General features: G+C 36.5%; 2 protein-coding genes across 2 annotated transcripts; one reads left to right on the forward strand and one right to left on the reverse strand.

Annotated features, from left to right (window-relative positions):
* Nucleotides 1-863: 863 nt before the first annotated feature.
* Nucleotides 864-14203, forward strand: rnf207a (ring finger protein 207a). The gene is given in 14 exon segments (XM_089125006.1): nucleotides 864-1223; nucleotides 4384-4450; nucleotides 4453-4475; nucleotides 4712-4758; nucleotides 5161-5168; nucleotides 5171-5229; nucleotides 10014-10172; nucleotides 11413-11598; nucleotides 11692-11743; nucleotides 11823-11940; nucleotides 13176-13204; nucleotides 13207-13243; nucleotides 13317-13440; nucleotides 13443-14203. Coding segments are annotated over 14 exon segments (1191 nt in total). The 5' UTR covers nucleotides 864-1013; the 3' UTR covers nucleotides 13515-14203.
* A 1364-nt stretch (nucleotides 14204-15567) lies between these two features.
* nr0b1 (nuclear receptor subfamily 0, group B, member 1) lies at nucleotides 15568-17894 on the reverse strand. Its single transcript, XM_039673350.2, has 2 exons — nucleotides 17131-17894; nucleotides 15568-16557 (listed from the first exon to the last, which is right to left on the reverse strand). Exons 1-2 carry the CDS (start codon nucleotides 17681-17683, stop codon nucleotides 16316-16318), a joined length of 795 nt encoding a protein of 264 aa, XP_039529284.2. The 5' UTR covers nucleotides 17684-17894; the 3' UTR covers nucleotides 15568-16315.
* Between the last annotated feature and the right edge of the window lie 3079 nt (nucleotides 17895-20973).

The raw sequence follows: 20973 nt of genomic DNA on the forward strand, positions 1-20973 counted from the left end.
AATTGCACAAATAAAAGTGTTATTATTTTTGCTGACCTCTTAACAGGGTATGGTTTCTCATATTGTTAGACAGCAGCTTTACCTTTAGCAAACAGTCTCCTTTTGCATTCAGTTCCCCTCCCCTCCAACATAGTCAGCTGCTTGGCATCAGGAAGAGTCCAAGCATTACTGCCATTCCAGCTGTAGATAGTGGTCAAGACCATAGTGTTTATCCACTGGCCCCTCCTGAACCAAGCCAAATTTACTGCGTGGGCAACTACATTTTGCTTGTGAGGAGGAAATGAAAGCTGTCTTTACATGCAGCAGACATAATGTAGAGATTTATGTAGTTGGCCACATTATGGAGTTCATATATTGGCACTTTTGCAGTATGTTTGGAATATAACAAATATGCAAACTAATATCGGACAGCATTGTTGTTTGTTTTTGATCAGGTAAGGCACTTTTTGTTAATTGCATAGTGTTAGTGAACTGCTTTGCTTCAATAAAATGCTCATTTTTAAGTAAAATGATGACGACAATGGATTTACATGAATAATTATAGCACTATTTATTGATTGATTTTTCTATATCACTCACTGTATTTAAAAGTGAATATCTTCAGCACACTCTATAGACTTGACTGCAGGTTACTGAATTTAATTTGTTAGTTTTATTAATGTGGTTTATTTATTACAATTTGTCTTTTTTTCTTAGTCTCTATTTCCAACCCAACTTGTCAGAGAAAGAACAAGATTCTAATGTTATAGTAATTCGTTTGAATAAAAAAAGTATTTTAATAAATGTAGGTTATTATTTTATTGTATTTGTTTTAATTAATGTTATTGTAGAAATTCTGGGGGGAAAAAAACATTTCTGGCATTTATAATGTCCCACAAAAATAGATTACAGCTTTTCTTTAATCTGCTTAAAAATAATTCTGGATTTAAAAAAAAGCAGACATTGGATATAATATCCATTTCTAACTACCCCAAATACTTAAAGGTATTTGCTGTTTTTTTTTTTTTTTACAGATGGCGGGAAGAATTGTCTTCTCTCATGATGACCAGCGGGTTCCAGACTATTACAGGCTCCATCCCCTCGTCTGTCACCTGTGTCATGAGCAATACAGCCAACCATGTCTTCTGGGCTGTTACCACATCTTCTGTGCCAGCTGCCTGCGTGGCAGAGCCAATGACAATCACCTCCATACCCCCCTCTGTGGGTCAGCACAAAACGGGGAGGTAAAAGACACATACTGGTAAATAAAATACAGAAAGTGTGCATGAATCATATTTGAAACATATTTTATTTGCTCCATGATACCAAACATTTTAAATGCTACTAAAAGTTAAATAAGTCACCCATAATGTACAGTGCTGTGAAAAATGTTTTGCATATGTATCACACTTAAATGATTCAAATCAAACTAATTTTAAAAGATAGTGAACAGAAAATGCAGTTTTTAAAATGATTATTTCATTTATTAAAGGAAAAAAAAAACTTTCCAAACCTGCCTGGCCATATGTGAAAAGGTTTCTCATAGCACTGTAGATGCTGAAAAAACTCAAATTGCTTTATTGAGATCCAAGTACACAGAAAGCTTTACCTCAAGGATTGGGGGGTTGGGTGAGGAAATGGAAATCATGACAGAAGCGTTCAATCAGAACCAGCCTCAGCAAACTGAAGCCAAGTTACATCTGGGTCTCCACTTATTCTAGTTTTCTTCAAGCTGGCGCTTGTGTTAATTCCAAAATGAATCTTTGCCAAACCTGGATTCCTGTAATCTTTCTTGTACTATACCCACCCACTCATTACACTCTTGTATATATAACCGTCAAGTCTTCTGTTTTGAAGTGCTCTCCAAGGTTATGATGACTAACAAATGTTCTTCTCATTGGTTGATGCTCCACTTCATCATTTTCAATTCATCTTTTTTTCTCATATCACGTTCCTCTTTGTTGATGAATAACAACTTATATTGTGTGCGATCATTTCTTCGTCTTGAATTCAATTTCAAGTTCATGCAACATGCAACAAAGAAACATCATTCTTCCAGGCTAGTGAGGCCCAGTTAGGAGCAGTGTTGTTGCTGTTGGGACCCCATCATTCTGTTTTTAGCACCACGACAAGCAATCCACATGATGGGCACTCCAATCACATCACAGCATTGTAATTTAACAACAGATACTCACACAAGCATCTTGGCAAAGGTGTTTGATGGATTGATCCCACAGCTTATAGCAATTACACACAATCTGGTGCTGACCTATTTCATCTTGTTTCGAGGTGACTCACATATCTGTTTATGCGTTTCTTTACAATGTGCAGGGCAAATTAAAAGAGACCAATAGTGAAAAGAAACTCTAGCACCCTAGCTCCGCCTGTATAGATCTGTTATAAGTAATCCATCATGCTATATTGTAGGCTACAGCAGCATGCAGTACTTGCTCAGCATTGTGTCGTGTGTGAAATGCCCTGATACAACTATTGTTTTAGAAAAAAAACATATGTTGTGTAGCTAACTATACGTTTTGAGCACCAAGTATCTAATGATACAGCAGCAAAGCTTTTCCCTGCTATATTTATCCATTGTTTCCCACTGCAAACTTGAATTTGTGGTGTCTAAGTAGCCTGGCTTACCAGTGTAGTAGTGCCAACAGTCTGTGGTTCAGTGGGTAAAAGCAAAGCTCATTTCAGCAATGCAGTCCATTACCACAGCCTAACATAATAGAAATGCTGCAGTGTACTTTCCCCAATTGTGGAACTTTTTCATCGCTTGGATTCTATTATATGGTAGGCTATTTGTTTGTGAGTGTGGCGGTGTAATCTTTTTCAGTTTAGTGCGAGTGTGGGATCTTGCTTTGTCACTTAAGAGTTGCAGATAATGAAGCTTTTGTACTTTGCGGTGCCACACAGTCCCTCATGCAGTGAAATCTAGGAATTCACCACTTTGATGCTATTACTGGCACACAAAAGCTGGTTATAATGAAAACAAGATAAATGTGGAGACATGACGGATAGGCTATACATGTCTGTGTCTGAGAACACATTGAACACATTTGTTGTTCCTTTTACCCAAGTTCTAGAATTTTTAAAAATGTATCACAACGAATGAATGGTTATAAATAAACAAGAAAATTAAATATTTTAGGACCATTTCTGGACTATTTCTAGGTCGCTAGGTGAGTGTAAGCAAATTTGTGATCATGTTAACTTCATTCACATTTTCTTGCTTGCACTGACGCACTTTGGATCATTCTCAAAGCATGATCATCGGATTTTACAAGGAACTTATTGAGTTCGTGCAGATCAATCATCTACCACATTTTATGTCCATTTTTCAGTTGATTTATGATGATAATATTAAATTAATAATATTATGAACATATTTAATGTTCATGTTATGAATTTAATAAAATGATAAATGATCCTATTCCATTCATTCCAACAAATTTAATGTGTTATATATGTATTATATTCACAGCATCGTAATTAGTAGCTATTACATATTACCAAATGTAAATGCATGAAGGTTTGTTTTTTCTGCAGGTTAATTTCCACCCCTGTAGGTACGATTTCAGTGCTTCAACACCCCAAACACCCCCCAGAAGTACAAATTCTGAAGAGAATTTGGCCGCTGACAGAGAAAATCGCATTGGCTACTTTTTGGGCTAAAAAGGAGTAGTTCACTTTAAAAAAAAAAAAAACAAAAAAAAAAAAAAAAAAACGTTTGCTGATAATTTACTCACCCCCATGTCATCCATGTCATTCTTCAGTCGGAAAGAAATTAAGATTTTTGATGAAAACAGTCCAGGATTTTTCTCCATATGCACTTTACTGGTAACCAACGGTTCAAAGACAGTTTCAGTGCAAACTGCAAACTGTTCAAAGTCCTTTAAACAATTCCAGACGATGAATAAGGGTCTTATCAAGCGAAACGATCGCTCATTTAAAAAAAATATACAAAATTTAAGTTTTATAAGCTCAAATGGTCGCCATGCTGTTCTGTGATGCGCTTTCGTGACTCTCCTGTTCGAACTCGTTCATCAAAATAAACGAATCTTTTCCTGAGTCAATTCATTCATTTTGTTCTTTGAATGAACCAAATGACACGAAAAAAGATTTGTTCATTTTTTAACAATTTCGAACAGGAGAGTCACGAACGCGACAGTAAAAATATTCATAATGTTACAAGATTTTTGCTTCAAATAAATGCTGTTCTTTGAACTTTCTATTCATCCCCCAAAAATCCTTAAAAAAAATTCAACAAAAAATCAACAACAACAACAAAAAACCGTACAACTGTCAGCTTATTAGATTGATTTATGAAGTATTTTTTTTTCTTAAGGTGAATGGTGAAGCTCTTAAGGTGAATGACTATGCATTTCTAAAAGTTGTTAGACTCCGGAGACCATTAAATTGCTGAAGGTCATGGGTGAAGTGAGAACAAATGCAGAAGAGGAGGAAAGTTTACTCAGTTCAACAATATTCAGGTGAGGTAATACACCAGAAGGGGGCACACTGTGACCACAGACCAGAATAATGGGCAGCTTTGTGAGCATCAGAGATAAATTCTTCGAAAAAAAAAAGATCATGACCCAAACCACACAATTTAAGGATAATGTATTTGAATTAAACAGGCTTAAATATGTGCTCAAAGCATCACTGAAAATTGAATGTTGAAAACACAAACAGTCTTTAGTCAAAGTAAAAGCTGTTTTCTTCCCAGGAAAAACTTTTAGAGAGAAAAAAGGACCTCGTAAAAGCTATGGAAAGGTAAATATTGTCCTAATAGATCCAGTAAGTCTAAATTGTCTATCCGTGTCGGTTTAACATGGCTTTGGCAGAGCACAGAGTTGTGGTCAAAGTTGGAACAGCAGTGGCTTTGGTTGTGTTTCATGGATCATGTTGTTTGTTAAGAGTTTTTTTCTCCGTCCCCTTTCCATCATTGCCTGGAAGCTGGCTTGATGTCTTCCAGGAATTAAGCTATTTATGTCAAGCTGCAATCTAGGACTCAGTGTGTATGTGTGTTTTTGTATCGGGGACAAGCAAGAGCAAACAAAGGACGAAATGTTCAAATCAGGCTGATTTTATACAGTGTATTTGTGTTGGAAAGGTATATGTGTATACATTGGCCCAGAGGTTACTAATAAATTGTTTAACCTAAATTCTCAACAGTCAACATGAAGAGAGAAGGCAATAAAGGAACAACTTTCTCACTTGTCCACCCTCCTGCCCACCCTTTGTGTATTTTGAAAGTATAGTTTAGCCCAAAAATTCAAATTCTGTCATCAGTTACTTTCATATTGTCCCCAATCTGATAATTTAAGGTCATGAATATATTAATTGTCTTTATGGTATTTTAAAAAAAACTATTGATTATCATTTTAAGAGATATTAAAATGAATAAATAATAATTTTCTCACAATATACATCACCTCTTTTCTCACATTGTCTAAAACGGTTCGATCAAGGATTCAGTCTCTCTAAACCCCTCCTTTCTGAGAGCCAACTCTGCTCTGATTGGTCAGTTGGCTCAGTCTGTTGTGATTGGTCTACCGCTTACAGTGCATATTGGAAACAAAATATGTAAATAGCTAAAATGTCAACTCTGGAGGCTTCCTCAACACTTGTATGAATAGAGATAAGAACAGTAACAATGGCGTCGGTTTTATCGTATATATTCAAGCTTGAGTCCTCATCCTTTGGAAGTACATGCAAAGTGGTTTGTTTTGACATTTAAAATATATTAAAATACAAAATTATTATTTTAATAATATTTAACCAATATTTCACTGTTTGTTTTTACCATATGATGAAACAAAAACAGTCTTGGTCTCACCAAATCTCAAATCTCACCAACCCCAAAGTTTTGTCACAATTAGTACTACAATTGTTTTCATTATAATTTATTATAATGCACAGATATGCCATTTTTTATGCACTTGGACTGCTCTGGGGTGCGTTTCCCAAAGCATCGTTTGCCATTGTTCGCATATTCTGTCATTATCAGCTTGGTTCAAGGAGTCTGTGTATCCCGAAACACTGACTAGTTAGTTGATTTCTCCAATGATGTATCGTATATGGCAGTGAAGCAGCGAGGGAAACGCACCCCAGATTGTCTGAATTCTGTCTAATGAGAGCTGTCTACAGATAACAGGATCGAAGGAGAAACTGGCAACCCGCTGCTGAATTCTCACCCAGTTATTAAGCTCATAAACAGAAAATGGTTTATATAACTCTCCCTAACAATGCACCAGGTGGCAACTGTCCTGTTATAGCTAGAGTTCGGTTTGTGTCTGTGAGGGGCCAGGAGCTGAGGTGAAAACATGAGGCACAGCTAGAGCCTGACTTCCTGGAAAGCTCTCATTTCGGAGTTATGCCACTGACGGACCACTTCAGAGCCTTATTCATAATATAGAGCTGTATACGAGTACTGTTTCCAGATCAGTTTTAGCTCTTTAGATTTCATTTAGCTTGTGTGAACATGTGCTGCCATCACTGCAGATCTACATGAACAGAGCTTACGAAAGAAAGAGATTTGATCCTAAATTCCTTTTCTCCGAATCCACCTCTGATCTCATTGCATAGAATTGCAGGTTGTGTTAAATGTTGCTATGGAGTGAACTATATGGAGTTTTTATAAGCACTTTTCTAAGAAACTGTAAGAGCTTGCTCGGAATATGCAACACGTTCTCACCCTAGGGCGTCATATAGTGACACTTTTGAAATTTCGTCTAAATCCAACGCACATGGCAAGCTTTAGCGTCACTATAACACGCACAGAGCTTTGTTCGGTTATGGTAGGTTTAGTTCTGGGGTAAGGTTAGGGTTAGACCACTAGGAGGCGCCTTCGGGCCCATATTGACGCTAAAGGGTGCCATGTGCGTTGGATGTAGACGAAATGTCAAAAGCGTCAGTATATGATGCTTTGGGATGAGAATATGCACTTATTATATCATATATAGTGTATAATTATATTTATAGTGTCTTCATAGCAGCACTAGATGTAATTGGACATTAGTATTTGAGTATTTTTATTATTTTTATTATTATTTTATTATAGGCCATTCAGAATCAGTGAATAGGACCCGGCCCTATCTCAACCTGTGCTGCATTGTAAAAGGTTAGCAACAGTGATTGATGACATGATTGATAATGTGATCACTGCAAACATCTTCGTAAGAACGTTTGTAACAAGGTTAGATATTGTGGGAAGGAGGCAGGAACCAGCAAACGTTCAACAAACATTGAAACATTTCTTATTATTATCAATGTTGAAAACAGTTGTGCTGCTTAAAGGAGTAGTTCACTTAAAAATAAAATTTACTCACCGCCATGTCATCCAAGATATCCAAGATCGTTTCGCTTAATAAGACTGTTATTCATCATCTGAAATCGTTTAAAGCCCTTTGAACAGTTTGCAGTTTGTACTGAAACTGTCTTTTGGACCTTGAACCGTTTGGTTCCCATTGACGTCCATTATATGGAAAAAAAATCCTGAAATGTTTTCATCAAAAACCTTAATTTCTTTTCGACTGAAGAAAGAATGACATGAGTAAATTATCAGCAAAAGTCTTTTTAAAAGTGAACTACTCCTTTAATATTTTTGTAGAAACCATGATACATTTTTCAGGATCCTTTGATGAATGGAAAGTTTAAAAAACAACATTTATTTGAAATAGAAATCGTGTGTGACATGTCTTTACTGTCAGTATTGATAATTGAATATGTTTGTTTGATATTTTGTTATGTAACGCAGTGGCATTCCTACATTTTTCCCATGTGGCTTGTTGGAGCCACTCTACAATATCAGTCCTAATCCTCTAAACCTATTATCATGATTAAAAGTTTCCATATTGAATTCCCACTGTCATGCATGCCAGTCCTAATCCCCTGCCAGTTTTCATAAAAGACTCGTCATTACGGCCTCAATGCATCTACACGAAATAAGAGATCAGAATAACACAGTCTCATCCCAAGAAGTCATATAAATGACGTCTTTTGACCATACGTTAGGGTAGAAACGTTGGTTACATGACGATCCTGGGCCGTCATACTAACGCTTTATCTTTAACGTCGGTTCGGTGACGGGGTAGGTTTAGGTCTGGGGTAGGATAAGTAAGGGTTAATGCCCGACGAGGTGTCCATTGTCAGGTTTTAATGGACGACGGCGAGGCGTAAACCGGCCGAACGGCAGCAACCTGACAATGGACACCTCGGACAGCCTAATTAAAATATAAACTAATGTTTTATTTGGCAAGTGACCATGGTATAAGCTCCGCTGCGCGTCGGCCGGTTTACGCCTCGCCGTCGTCCATTAAAACCTGACAATGAACACCTCGTCGGGCATTAACCCTTACTTAGATGATAGAGCATGTGACTGCCTGTTGCTATGGTTACTCACAGCCGTTGTAGGCAGCGCATTTATTTATTAATTTCGAATGGTAAACAGGCAGTTTCACCAGAACTACTTTACTAGGTGTCCTCTATCACTTTTTAACGAAAACACCCTGCAGCCAATCAGAATCGAGTATTCACCCAGACCATGGTATAACGTCATTTAACCAACGTTTAAGGGTACCCTAAAAAGGCGGATGTTGACGTATGGTCAAAAGACGTCCCAAGACGTCAGTAATATGACGTCTTGGGATGAGACTGCGCTGATCAGAATGTATACAGCTATTCCACCACAGCAACCTCCACCTCTCCACTGAGAGTCCAATGACGCAAGTCACTCTGACAACTTTCCAAATCAATCATCCCTACCGTTTCTAGGTTCGTGAAGCCCGGCTCCACCAAACAAACGTCCTCCCCCATCTGCCCCCATGACAACAGACAGTACAGGCGTCAGGCTTCTCTCACTATTTTTAACAGAATTTCAAAGAAGTGTTTCGGATTCTGCTTGTTGCACACAAAGCACTTTGTTCCAAAGCTGCTGATGTCACCGTTGGTGCCAGGATCTTAAATTGGTAAAAGTAAGGGGGTGGGACGCTTGTCATTTAGGCTCAGAGAACATACATTGTCCAGACTCACTCGAGGGACTTGTACCGCCACATGCAGTACTAGGGAAGAGAGATTAGAGGAGCTTTGAAACTAAGGTAACTGTCTTTATTCTTGTTGTTTTCTTAGTATCATCATGAGCTTTCAATAGAGCTTTTGATTCTTGATCTTTTAATTCTTGTTCCTGAACCTCAGGAATTTCCAGCTGAGGTTTGTGGGCTGAGGTGGGAATGCTGCATTTATGTGCATCGTTAGTGACCATCAATGGTCATCAAGCTCTGAAAATGGATAAGCACCAGAGTTTAATTTTGGCAAAAATAGGTCTGAATGTAGATGTTTTGATGGTTGGTGGTACATAATATATTAATGAAAGAGTTAAGTTGCTTAGGTCAGTGTCGTTATTGTTAACTTAAACTATTAAAAAATGTTTTCGTCCATTGAAAAAAAGCTGAAACTAAAACTAAATACAAATGATAAACTACTTAAATCACAGTGGTAACACTTTACAATAAGGTTTCATTAGTTAATATTAGTTAACATGAAAATGCACAACAATAACATGAATTTCAACATTTACTAATGCATTATTAAAATAAAAAGTTGTGTTTGTTAACAATAATTAGAACTAACATGAATTAACAACTGTATTTTTATTAACTAATATTATTAAAACGAATACAAATGACAAAAGTATTTAAAAAGCATATGGAAATATTAATTAATAACAACACTGCTTTAGATATTTATTTATTACATCAATAGGATTGTTTATCCTAAGATTTTAGCAACAAAAAAAGGTTTTATTTTGTTAAATGTGCTTTTACCTGTATGTTGTATTCATAAATAACAAAATTGTTTGGTTTGTAACAAAATTTTTACCCTTTTTTTTTGTATTTGCATGTGCATCTTTAAGTCCATTCTATGTCAGTAGCTGCCAGGTTATAATCTTTGTGAGAAAGATTTAAAAACAATTCTGACTACAGGTGAAAAATAAGAATGATGTTAGGATGTCTCATTTCCTTTCACAGGCAGTCAGCTCTACGTCTTGCCCGTCACCGTCTCTCAGTGAAATGCCTTTTAGGCGCAGGCCCACCTTTCACAGATACATTTGTACCAAGGTGCTGCTGGCCGAGGGCAGAGAGTCACCCTTTACCGAGCACTGCCGCAACTTTGAGAAGAGCTACCGGGTGAGAATTAGTCCTCTTTGATATGCCAGTCTACACATGGACAGAATTGAACTTCTATTAAAGAAAAGTGATATGTCAGCCTCATCATTCTGTTTTAAATGGAAATACCTCATGATGGGAATCCCTAAAAGGTTAAATATATGAATGCCTAAGCAGGGGGCCAGGGTCCTGTGGGGGGCCTCAGCAAACTTCAAATGGGGCCTCAAGATGATGCCATGACAAAACAAGCATTAAAGAAAGAGTTCAGAAAATTCGGTCATCATTTACTCAGCCTGAAGTTGTTCTAAACCTGCATGAGTTTCTTTGTTCTGTTAAACAAAAAAGAATATATTTTGAAGAACGTTGGAAACCAACATGGTTGGTTCCCATTGCCTTCCATAGTATATATATACTTTTTTCATTACAATGGGGACCAGCAACTCTTCGGTTACCAACGTTCTTCAGAATATCTTCTTTTGCGTTTAATAGGACAAAGAAACTCATGCAGGTTTAAAACAACATGAGGGTGAGTAAATGATGGCAGAATTTTCATTTTTGGTGCTTTAAAGAAACACTAAAGAACTTTTCCTCTTCGGTCGGCCTACAGGTTGGAAGCGGAATTGTCCATTACCACTGTCGTAAATATTTTAGCCTACCGCAGGGTACTGTCGCACGCACGATCGCTGTTTATCCAGCACTGGCTTTGGAATAAACGGTATTCAGTGACAAGGTAGAATATGTTGCACGATTTCATGAAAATATGATGTACTGCGACATCAGAAACAAAGAAAAAACAAATTGTTGTAACGATTGTGCTTAACGTAAAGCAAGCCAAATTTGTAGTTTTCTTAAGTTTACAGAAACGCGACCTGATCTGGCAAACTTAGTGTGGTCATAGCAGATACGCAAAGCACAAGTGTTCACCCTTTCACCCAGTTACGACTTGATGAACCGCTGAAACAGTTTGGAAACATTATTTTATGGTAAAAAAATCTTCTTTAGTGATGATTTAAGGTTATATATAGAGTATTTTACTCTAAGAGTGTAGAGAGAGACACTTAAAAGTGTATTATATTATATACATTAAATAATCTCTTCTATTATTTCACCATTTTTGATTCTCGAAAGAGAATCAAATGCATTTTCATTCCATTCATGCACTCTAAAACAATGCTTTTCTTGTATTTTGGGTTTAAAAAAAGAAAAAAAGTGTGTATATTATTTGATCAATTATCAATTATATGCATATTTCATGTGCCAGGTTCTTCAAACAGAAGTCCAGAGGCTGAAGGATGAGGTTCAGAAGATGCACATAGATCTGACAAAACATCACTCTCTCATCAACACGGACATCATGGATAAGATCTTGGAAAGGTCTCTAGTCATTGATGAACAGATCGCGTCTCTGCACTCTGCCGTGCAGACCCAGAGGGCCGTATTTCAGAAGGTGAGGTGAAATTATAATTCCTGCAAAACCATGTTCCTTTTTTTTAAAAAAAACACAACAGTGCACCTTAGAATATTTTGGTTGTGTTTCCAGTTATGGGATGTGACCTTTCAAAGAGTAACCAATGAGGAAGAGATCTATGAAGGTGAGGTGATGCCTCAGGGTTCATTTTATCATGCAAGTTAAACTATTAATTTGTGAACTAATTAATTTACTAATTACAGCACAGCTTCATGACCTTCTGCAGCTGAAGCAAGAAAATTCCTACTTGACAACCATTACACGGCAAATTGGACCCTACATCTTATCCATAGCAAAAGTGAAAGAGCGACTGGAACCCAGGTTGTTTTCATATTTAAATATTCATGTTATATTTTACTTCTGCTTTCCATTTGCTTAGTCAAAGGGATAGTTCACCCAAAAATGAAAATTCTTTCAGTAATTACTCGCCTTCATGCCTTTCCAAACCTGCAAGACTTTCGTTCATCTTCGGAACACAAATGAAGATCTTTTTGCGAATCTGAGAGCTTTCTGTCCCTGAACAGCTACCAACTACCAATATGGCGCTTCAAAAAGTTTATAATTAGATCGTAAATTAAGCGGAATTAAGCGGTTTAGTCCAAATTTTCAGATTTTTCCGACTACTTTATTTGATCAACAGATTGAATTTAAAAGAGCAGACTTCAGTCGAAAAGAAATTAAGGTTTTTGATGAAAACATTCCAGGATTTTTCTCCATATAATGGACTTCAATGGGAACCAAACGGTTGAAGGTTTCAGTGCAAACTGTTCAAAGGGCTTTAAACGATTCCAGACGATGAATAAGGGTCTTATCAAGCGAAAAGATCGCTCATTTAAAAAAAAAGTTTAAGTTTTATAAGCTCAAATGGTCGCCTTGCTCTGTTCTGTGATGTGTGTTCGTGACTCTCCTGTTCGAACTTGTTTATCAAAATGAACAAATCTTTTTTCGTGTCATTTGGTTCATTCAACGAACAAAATGAACGAGTTGACTCAGGAAAAGATTCGTTCATTTTGATGAACGAGTTCGCAAACGTGCATCACACCCTAACCCTAAAAGAGCAAGGCGACCATTTGAGCTTATAAAACTTAAACTTTTTTTTTTTTTTTAAATGAGCGATCGTTTCGCTTGATAAGACTCTTATTCATCGTCTGGAATTGTTGAAAGCCCTTTGAACAGTTTGTAGTTTGCACTGAAACTGTCTTTTGGACCTTGAACCGTTTGGTTCCCATTGAAGTCCATTATATGGAGAAAAATCCTGGAATGTTTTCATCAAAAAACTTAATTTCTTTTCAACTGAAGAACGAATGACATGGACATCTTGGATGACGTGGGGGCTTTTACTCCTTTAAGCTTTTATTAAAATATAAACATTCTTCAACACACATCATAAACAGAAGATCAAGCATGTTTGCTTGACATGCGAGAACCAATGAGGCTCATTCTCGTCACTCGTGTGTTACGCAGTAGGCTACATTTAGAATTTTCATATTTTTTTTGGTGAACTATTCCTTTAAATATTGTAGTTATTAAATAGTATATAGTTGATGTATTCACAGGTTTCAAAAGCCTGAGGATGATAGCATGGACACTGTGAGGACAATGCAATGACTACTGAACAATGCAGGTGATGTTACTGTTTAACAGCTCAAAGTGCAATTGTTAAAGCAATAACAATGACATGTCATTTCTTCCACCAGCTGCAATGAGAAGAGTTGCTCAGCAGTCTATGACAGGGACTCTCATATCCTGCCGCCTGGAGAGACATTACTAAAGAGCAGTGACTTCTGCTGGCAAGGAAAGCCAATAAATATTTCAGAAATTTCTCTTGCTGCAAAGAGCTGCCACGCTCCATGTGGCATGTGCTTTCAACACATGAACATGGGGCTTACCAGTAACTTCAAAATAATATGGACATGAATGGAAAATATGTTTTGGTATATTTATGGAATGTTTTAAGTTTGTCAAATCAAATGGACCTTAGCTATAAAAAGATATGTTTTACAGACTGGTTTGTGACTTATTTAATTAGGCTAATGCACAACGCATTTTAAACACAAATGTTTTGTCTTCACTGTCACTTTTGATTAACGTAATGCATCCTTGCTCAATGAAGGTATTAATTCACCTCAAACTTTTCAATGATATTGTATATGTGCAAATGTGATTGTAAGAATACAATATACTGACTATAACAAGCTTTCTTCGATCTAACTCACTTGTCCCTATGTTGCTCAACTATGACTGGCTTGACAGTCGTCTTCAAAAAAAAACATTATACATTTGTCAATGTTACATTCGTTATTTTATTCCTTTTGTCTCTCTCACTGTCATCTTTTCTGTCTAATTATTTGTTATTATCTAATGTTATTATGTTATTTAACCTAATGGAATTTTGGCTATACTCTATGGCTAGTCAGTCATGGCCAGACATGTTTTTATTTTGTTATTTTTTGTATTGGTTTGGCATATTGCATTCACTTGAAGAAAGTGAATGCAACTCTGTTTTTCTGAATTAACAAGTTAATTATCTCAGAATTACGAGATAATTTTTCATGGAAAAAAGTTTTTGCTCTGTTTTTTTGAATTAACGAGTTAATTTTTCATGAGAAAAAAGTTTTTGCTCTGTTTTTCTGAATTAACGAGTTAACTTTTCATGGAAATTTTTTTGCTCTGTTTTTCTGAATTAAAGAGTTCATTTTTTCATGAGAAAAAAAGTTTTTGCTCTGTTTTCTGAATTAACGAGTTAATTTTTCTTGGATTTTTTTTTTTTTGCTCCGTTTTTCTAAATTAACTCTTTAATTCAGAAAAACAGAGCAAAAACTTTTTTTTTCTCATGAAAAATTAACTCGTTAATTCAGAAAAACGGAGCAAAAACTTTTTTCCATGAAAAATTATCTCATAATTCTGAGATAATTAACTTGTTAATTCAGAAAAACAGAGGGTTTTTTTTCTTATGCATCCTCTTATATTTATTTATGTTTTTCTGCATGAATAACAGCGCTGACTAATACCAGACCAAGCATGTGATGTTAAATGAAACTACGGAGCCACAACTTACCACAAAGTACCACAAAGTATGTATGAACCACAAATTCATACATAAGGTGAATATTTGTGACAGTGAGTGCTCAGCTATACTGATACAGAAAAAGAAATGGGGTCACAGCGACCTTTAAGTGCATGCCGTGGAGGTTCAGACTCATTAAAAATATATTTGGTGACCAAATATTGAGGAGGGGGATGAATGAACGAGAGTTCAGAGAACTCAACAGTCATATATCATCTCTCCTTGCCGCCCTACAAGGTCTTCATAAACACACACAAGGCGCCTATAGTTATTCTTCCTCATTTTTTTGACTTTTTCACTGGCTGAAATGGTAAAAGATGCTTACCTGGTACTTGTAAACCCCGTGGTTTCCTATGTCTGGCTTTGTTAGTTTTGATCATGCAAATGATTCTCTAATGAGTATCTTATACTGTAAAACATGTTTAAATATAACTGTACTGCAGGCTAATAGTGATATAAATTGCAAAAACTTAAATAAATAAATAAAAAATTAATTGAAAATCCCACACACGTCAATGAAATCATGAGGCTGTTACTTTAAAACACATCCTACTACTAGGCACATAAAGGACAAAATGAATCAGTAACTTGCATTCTAAAAACATACAAATTGCTCCACCAAAGACAACTGTTTCAAGTCAAGGCAGGATCAACCGTCTGAGCAAAACAGCTCCTCAATGAATCAGCGTAGCGTAATTGAAAGAAACGGTTGAGGGAATAATTCAGTGATGTCCCATATTTCACTTGTTTCATTCATGTTTTTCATCGACTCACTCATAAAGACAGTCCCTTGTCGCCCCCTACTGACGTGTCTATGCAGCCTGAAGTGGTTAGGTAAACAATGTTGCTATTGAGCTATGAAACAATGTCATCAACAATGATTTCCTAATTATTATTTTTTATTTTCATAAGTGTTTTTTGTATTTGTGCTTCCCGTTGACATGTTTATCGAAATGTAACTGTTACTGTAATGAAAAAAACACATATCTGTCCATTATGTTGTGGGAAATGTGAAGGAGTGTAACCATGTTCCATTATGTCAATGCATAACAAAAACGTACAATAATTTCTAATATTCAAATACAGTTTAAACTTTATAATAACTTTCATTAACAATACTAATCAAAATCATTACATTATGTAATGCAAAACAGATCACAAGTTCATATATATATATATATATATATATTCAAATTGCTAGTCATGAAACTGAGAAACACTATTTTTCGATGTAATATATTATTTTTTAAATATAATTACATTTTAAAATATATATTAAATGCCATTCACATATAAATGAATGCTTGTTGATGGTTTGCTAATGAAAGTTATTATAAAGTGTCAACCAGAATAAGGCGGCACAACATCACATTAAAGCAAGTAAACAAAAAAACAAAAACAAACAATTAGAACAAAGTTATAAAGCACTTTCCCCAAATGGGAAAAACGTTGTCATCAACTTTGGATTCAGCGATGAGTTCAACTCAGAAGGCAAAAAGAGAGCTCTCATATATTGTACAAAAATAGCATGTGTAAAAAGGAATCAGTCATTTTCAATATCTGTCCGTCCACTGCCGACTGCCATTCTTTCCGACTTTGATAATTCAGTCCTGGTTTTTGAATTAGAGTTTATTTTCCATAAAACATCTCCAGAAGAAGTTCCTCCATGTTGACTGCTCCGATGACCGGTTTGAAGAAGAGACCAGCCACCACATTGGCGTTGATGGATCTCAGCATGGAGAGAGCGAGGAAGAGTTTGGCGAATCTTGCACTGTCCCCACGGTGAATCATTTTGACATATTCATTAAGTGCCTGGTTCGCCTCGCTCTGCAGGGCCTGGATGTAATGTTGACATTGCAGCCCAGCAACATCTGAGAACAAGAGATGGACAGAGACTTGTTTTATATTATTAAATTACCCCCACTAAACAGATAGCTTTTGATTATATTTGACTATAAATTAATAATTCTCTGTTTCTGAAACTTTGAGTCATCTATTGTCCTATATTAATATTTGAATATGATTTGAACAACATGAGAACCCGAAATTATAAAAAAATAAAAAAATTAAGGAATGCTATAAAAATTGTATCATCATTTGGAATCTTAGGCATCAAATAAGTATCATTAGGATTAAATTGACAATAAGATTATTATTGGTTTAATACAATAATGACAATAACTATTAATAGAAGTGTACATTAAGTGTGTATTAAATTTAATAATGATTTTTAACATTAATATTTTTCTACTTTTGTCAATTATTCGCCTACTTTTAAATTACGAACTGTCCTAATTCATGCATTTGCTGTTTTTATTATTATTTTAATATTACTATCAGTGTTAATAGGAATATTAATAATTACAGCGTGAATAAACGTATTAAAACCAGGCAGTTAGGAAGTGTGTGTCCAAATTCAGGTGTGACAGTGCATCATGTCTCACCTGGGTTGAACAGAATAGCCCCTTTCAAGTATGCGTACTCCTTAGTGCTTATGTCCAGTCCCCAGCATTTCCTCAGAAACATTTTAATACCCTGAACGTCGGTCAACGCCACCCCACTGTTATTAATCTGGTTGTCCTGCTTGTCCTGTCCGCTCGTTAAAATCCGCTGCAACATGCTGGGCTCCTGCGTCTCCGAAGTCTCGAAGTCGATCCTGTCCTGCGCCATGCCGAGCACCAGCAGCGGCGCCCAGCTGCTCCGCACCAGCGTGTGCTGGTCATCCACCGGCAGCTCTCGGAAACACGGGACGTTCTTCACGAACTTCAGGGTTTTGACCAGGACCGCGGAGGCGGCTTTGCATGTGGTTTGAGGGGAACGGAGAGACACCTTCCTCTTGGATCCGCACGCACAAGCGCGCATGGACACGGCGAGTCTCGGTGTCCTCGGCTGGTTCCCAAGTTGCGCAGACTGACTGTCGTTCTTTAAAATGCTGTACAAGATGCTGTTCTGTCGTCTTTCACTGCTGCAGTGGCAGCTGCTGTCGAAGTAAGCCATCCTCCTGCCTGGTGATGCGGGAACTGCTATGTTTCCTTGCTGAAACTATGTGGAGCTTTACGCTTGGAGATGTCCATGCACAGCTGAGGTCTCTGTGGTACCATCCACTCAAATGCCAAATAGTTTAGAGTTTTTAAAGAGCACTGGACGCCTCCCACTGTCTCTCTCTGATGCACACATAGGGGGCGCTATAGTCCCTATCTTGTATGATGTTTGTTTTGCCTCATCAGGTTTTGCCTCATGTAATTTATGGACACCAAATGTCCTCACGGGAACAGTAAAATGTGTGTGTGTGTGTGTGTGTGTGTGTGTGTGTGGCAACTTTACTCCAAAGGACACACACACACACACACACACACACACACACACACACAGCTAATCATGATTAATGTCTTATTTAATCTCTTTTGACATTTGATTTATAATATTCCTGATGATGCAAAATGATATCCAGTGTAATGTTAATAATGTGAGTATCTGATGCATCTAATCATAATTTAAAAAAGCACATGCGGGGGCATTTAATTACTTTTCCTAAATATAAATATACGATAAATAATAACAATAATAGTAGTAAAAATAATTTAAGTGCAATGGTACAAGAAAACAACTAGCTCTCAGAATTGTATGCAGTGTGAAAACGTTTCCAGACTGCATTACCAATGTTTGCAGGCAATGTTTTGCCTGAAGGTATTCACCTATTCATTTCTGAGAACTATAGGAGGTGACAGTAGATGTTCCCTCCTAGATTGGCATCTGTCCCAGACTAGCTTTGTCTGGTTTGACAATTTTACAGTAGCCCATGTATGTGTGTGTGTGTGTGTCCTTTACTCCAAATGTCCTGTGATAATTTATCATTTTTTGTTTTGTTACTAAAGTCCAGGGTCATCTGTATTATGCACTGTTTACGGGGTTTGTCTGAGGCAGATGGGGGTGTACTGATGTCATTGCTCCCCTAAAGAAGAAAATAAAAGCTTATTGATTTGCAGCCTGTATTGAAAGTCATATCAAGGCACCACTCTTGATGCTGAATAGCCGAAGGACAAGCCATGGGAGTAATGAAAGCATTAGAATATTGTGTGGTAAGAGACAACTCACACAATTGATCTGTTTAAAAAAAAAAAAAAAAAGAAACGTTTTTTTACCATTTGCATCAGGGCCAATGTCAAATAAACAGCATTCACATCCTTCTCTAACACCTGTCCCCCTCCTCCCAATGAAGCAATACACATGTACTCATTACACACAATTTTGGATCCAACTCAGCATTTGTTCAAGGTCAGCAGGTCTAACCGCTAGTTTGTGTAAATGTCCTTTGCCTACCTGTCCTCATCTGTGAAACTGGGACTGTATCTTGAATAAAGGCTCTTAGTTATGTTCTGTTTAGTGAGTTTGAGGGCCAAAGCACACGTCAACAACATCCCCAGCTTGTCTTTCAGTTCCTATAGACCATTTCACAAGATGTAAACAACACTGGTCCAGAAGCACTTCCTGTTTCAGTTTTTTAACACTACATAAAAGCTAGGATAAAATACAACCAACAGAACATTTAAAACTGAATCAAAAAGTTAAACAAACATCTTTAAGATGTTTCCTTTACATGTGAAATAAAGAAAACAGTTACAAACTGAAACAGGAAGTGCTTCTGGACCAGTGTTGTTTACATCTTGTGAAATGGTCTATAGGACGAACATCTAAAGAGTTGGTGCAGATAATGACATAATCACAAGGCTAGTGCTTACATGTCTCTGTTTAATTTTAGAATCGTCAAGGATGATATAATGATGTAAAATACTCGCTGAGCTTAGTAAACTTGGAGTATTTACTTGATTAAAAGCTTGCTAACTTTTTTCACTCAGAAAATGCTAGTAAATTTACAAAGATTTGCCAAGTAAAAACATAAACATATTTATAGCTTTAATTAGAAATCTTCGTTTTAAATTTACTTGGAATATGGAATTAAGTAAACTTTACAAAAAATAAGTCATTTTAACTCGGCTAGTAAAAGGTTGATTAATGTCGATTTCCTTTGCATTACATTTCACTAAAACAATAATATTGAATTTTATTAGTCATTTATAGTATGTACTTTACTTAGATCATCTCTAGGTAATGTATATTACATCATGTCAGATGTTAAGCATCATGTGAATGCAAACACCTCAATACTTGGTAGACAATACACACTGGCGGTAACATTTGATGGGTCGTTTTTGTGTTTGAATGTCATTTTGAGCACAAAATTTACTCAAAATGTCACAAAATGGCAAGTTACTAATACTGACAAAAAAATCAATGATAAAACAGTGTAAATACAGCTGGAAAATAGTGAAAAATGAACCTCATTAATTATTCAAGGTCCAGTGCATGATAGGAACCCCAGTATCAGAAAAGTTGAGTAATTTTTACTTAATTTTATTGAGTTGATTTACACTTTCATTTCTACTCCCTTGAATTACTGATATGGAATTTACTTTTTTTTTCTTGCCTGAACTAACTTTTTCATGTAAATTACATTGTTTGGTTTTTTTTCACTAGTATTTACTTCATACTGTTACTACATTTTTTACAGTGTGTAACATAGCTTACTATGAGATGCTTGCATTGATTTCTCAAAATTGTTCTCAAGTGCAGAACAATTATCATAATGATCTTTTACCAACCAGAATTTCATTCTATTTATATGGGTTTTTTTTATGTACATAGCGACAAGAGCCTCATCTTGTTCACTTTGTCACGAACTGAGAACATTTAAACTGAACTGCCAACTGAATGTTGATCCTTTGGTTGCTGTGCAAAAGGTTGTTCCCTCTGAAATAAATTTTAATAATCAATCATAACTTGTAATAATTTTAATGGATCAGTTAATGGAATTCATTTAACGTAGTAGAATGAATATTACAATCAATCATCCTTTGGTGCGTTTCCCGAAAGCATCGTTAGTCAACTATGGTCGCAAATTGGTCGCAATTTCCATTGAACTCTATTGGCAACGACGGAAATTGTGACCATAGTTGGCTAACGATGCTTTTGGGAAATGCACCCCTGTTCGTCCCGTGAACACTCAGTGATATTGTATATCAATTCTAAGCATCAGATTCTCGCCCACACCAGCTTGAGTCTGGCCGGGTTTAGGTCTCGCTCCGGCCGCGTCTTGTACCTCCATCTCCCGCAATTGGCTCGTACAGGTAGCCGCGAGCATCAGAATCTCGCAATAGATCTTTGAAATCCCCTTCTGCCATTTCAACTACCTTCCACCATCATGATTAGCCTGCTATACAAACTTTCTA

This window comes from Pimephales promelas, chromosome 21, assembly GCF_988280905.1.
Source record: "Pimephales promelas chromosome 21, fPimPro1.hap1.1, whole genome shotgun sequence".
Taxonomy (NCBI): domain Eukaryota; kingdom Metazoa; phylum Chordata; class Actinopteri; order Cypriniformes; family Leuciscidae; genus Pimephales; species Pimephales promelas.

Coding starts and splice junctions, on each gene's coding strand:
- nr0b1 (XM_039673350.2), bottom strand. CDS start 17,683: ATGGCTTACTTCGACAGCAGCTGCCACTGCAGCAGTGAAAGACGACAG. Junction 16,558..17,130: donor GGCTATTCTGTTCAACCCAG/GTGAGACATGAT, acceptor TCTTGTTCTCAG/ATGTTGCTGGGCTGCAATGT.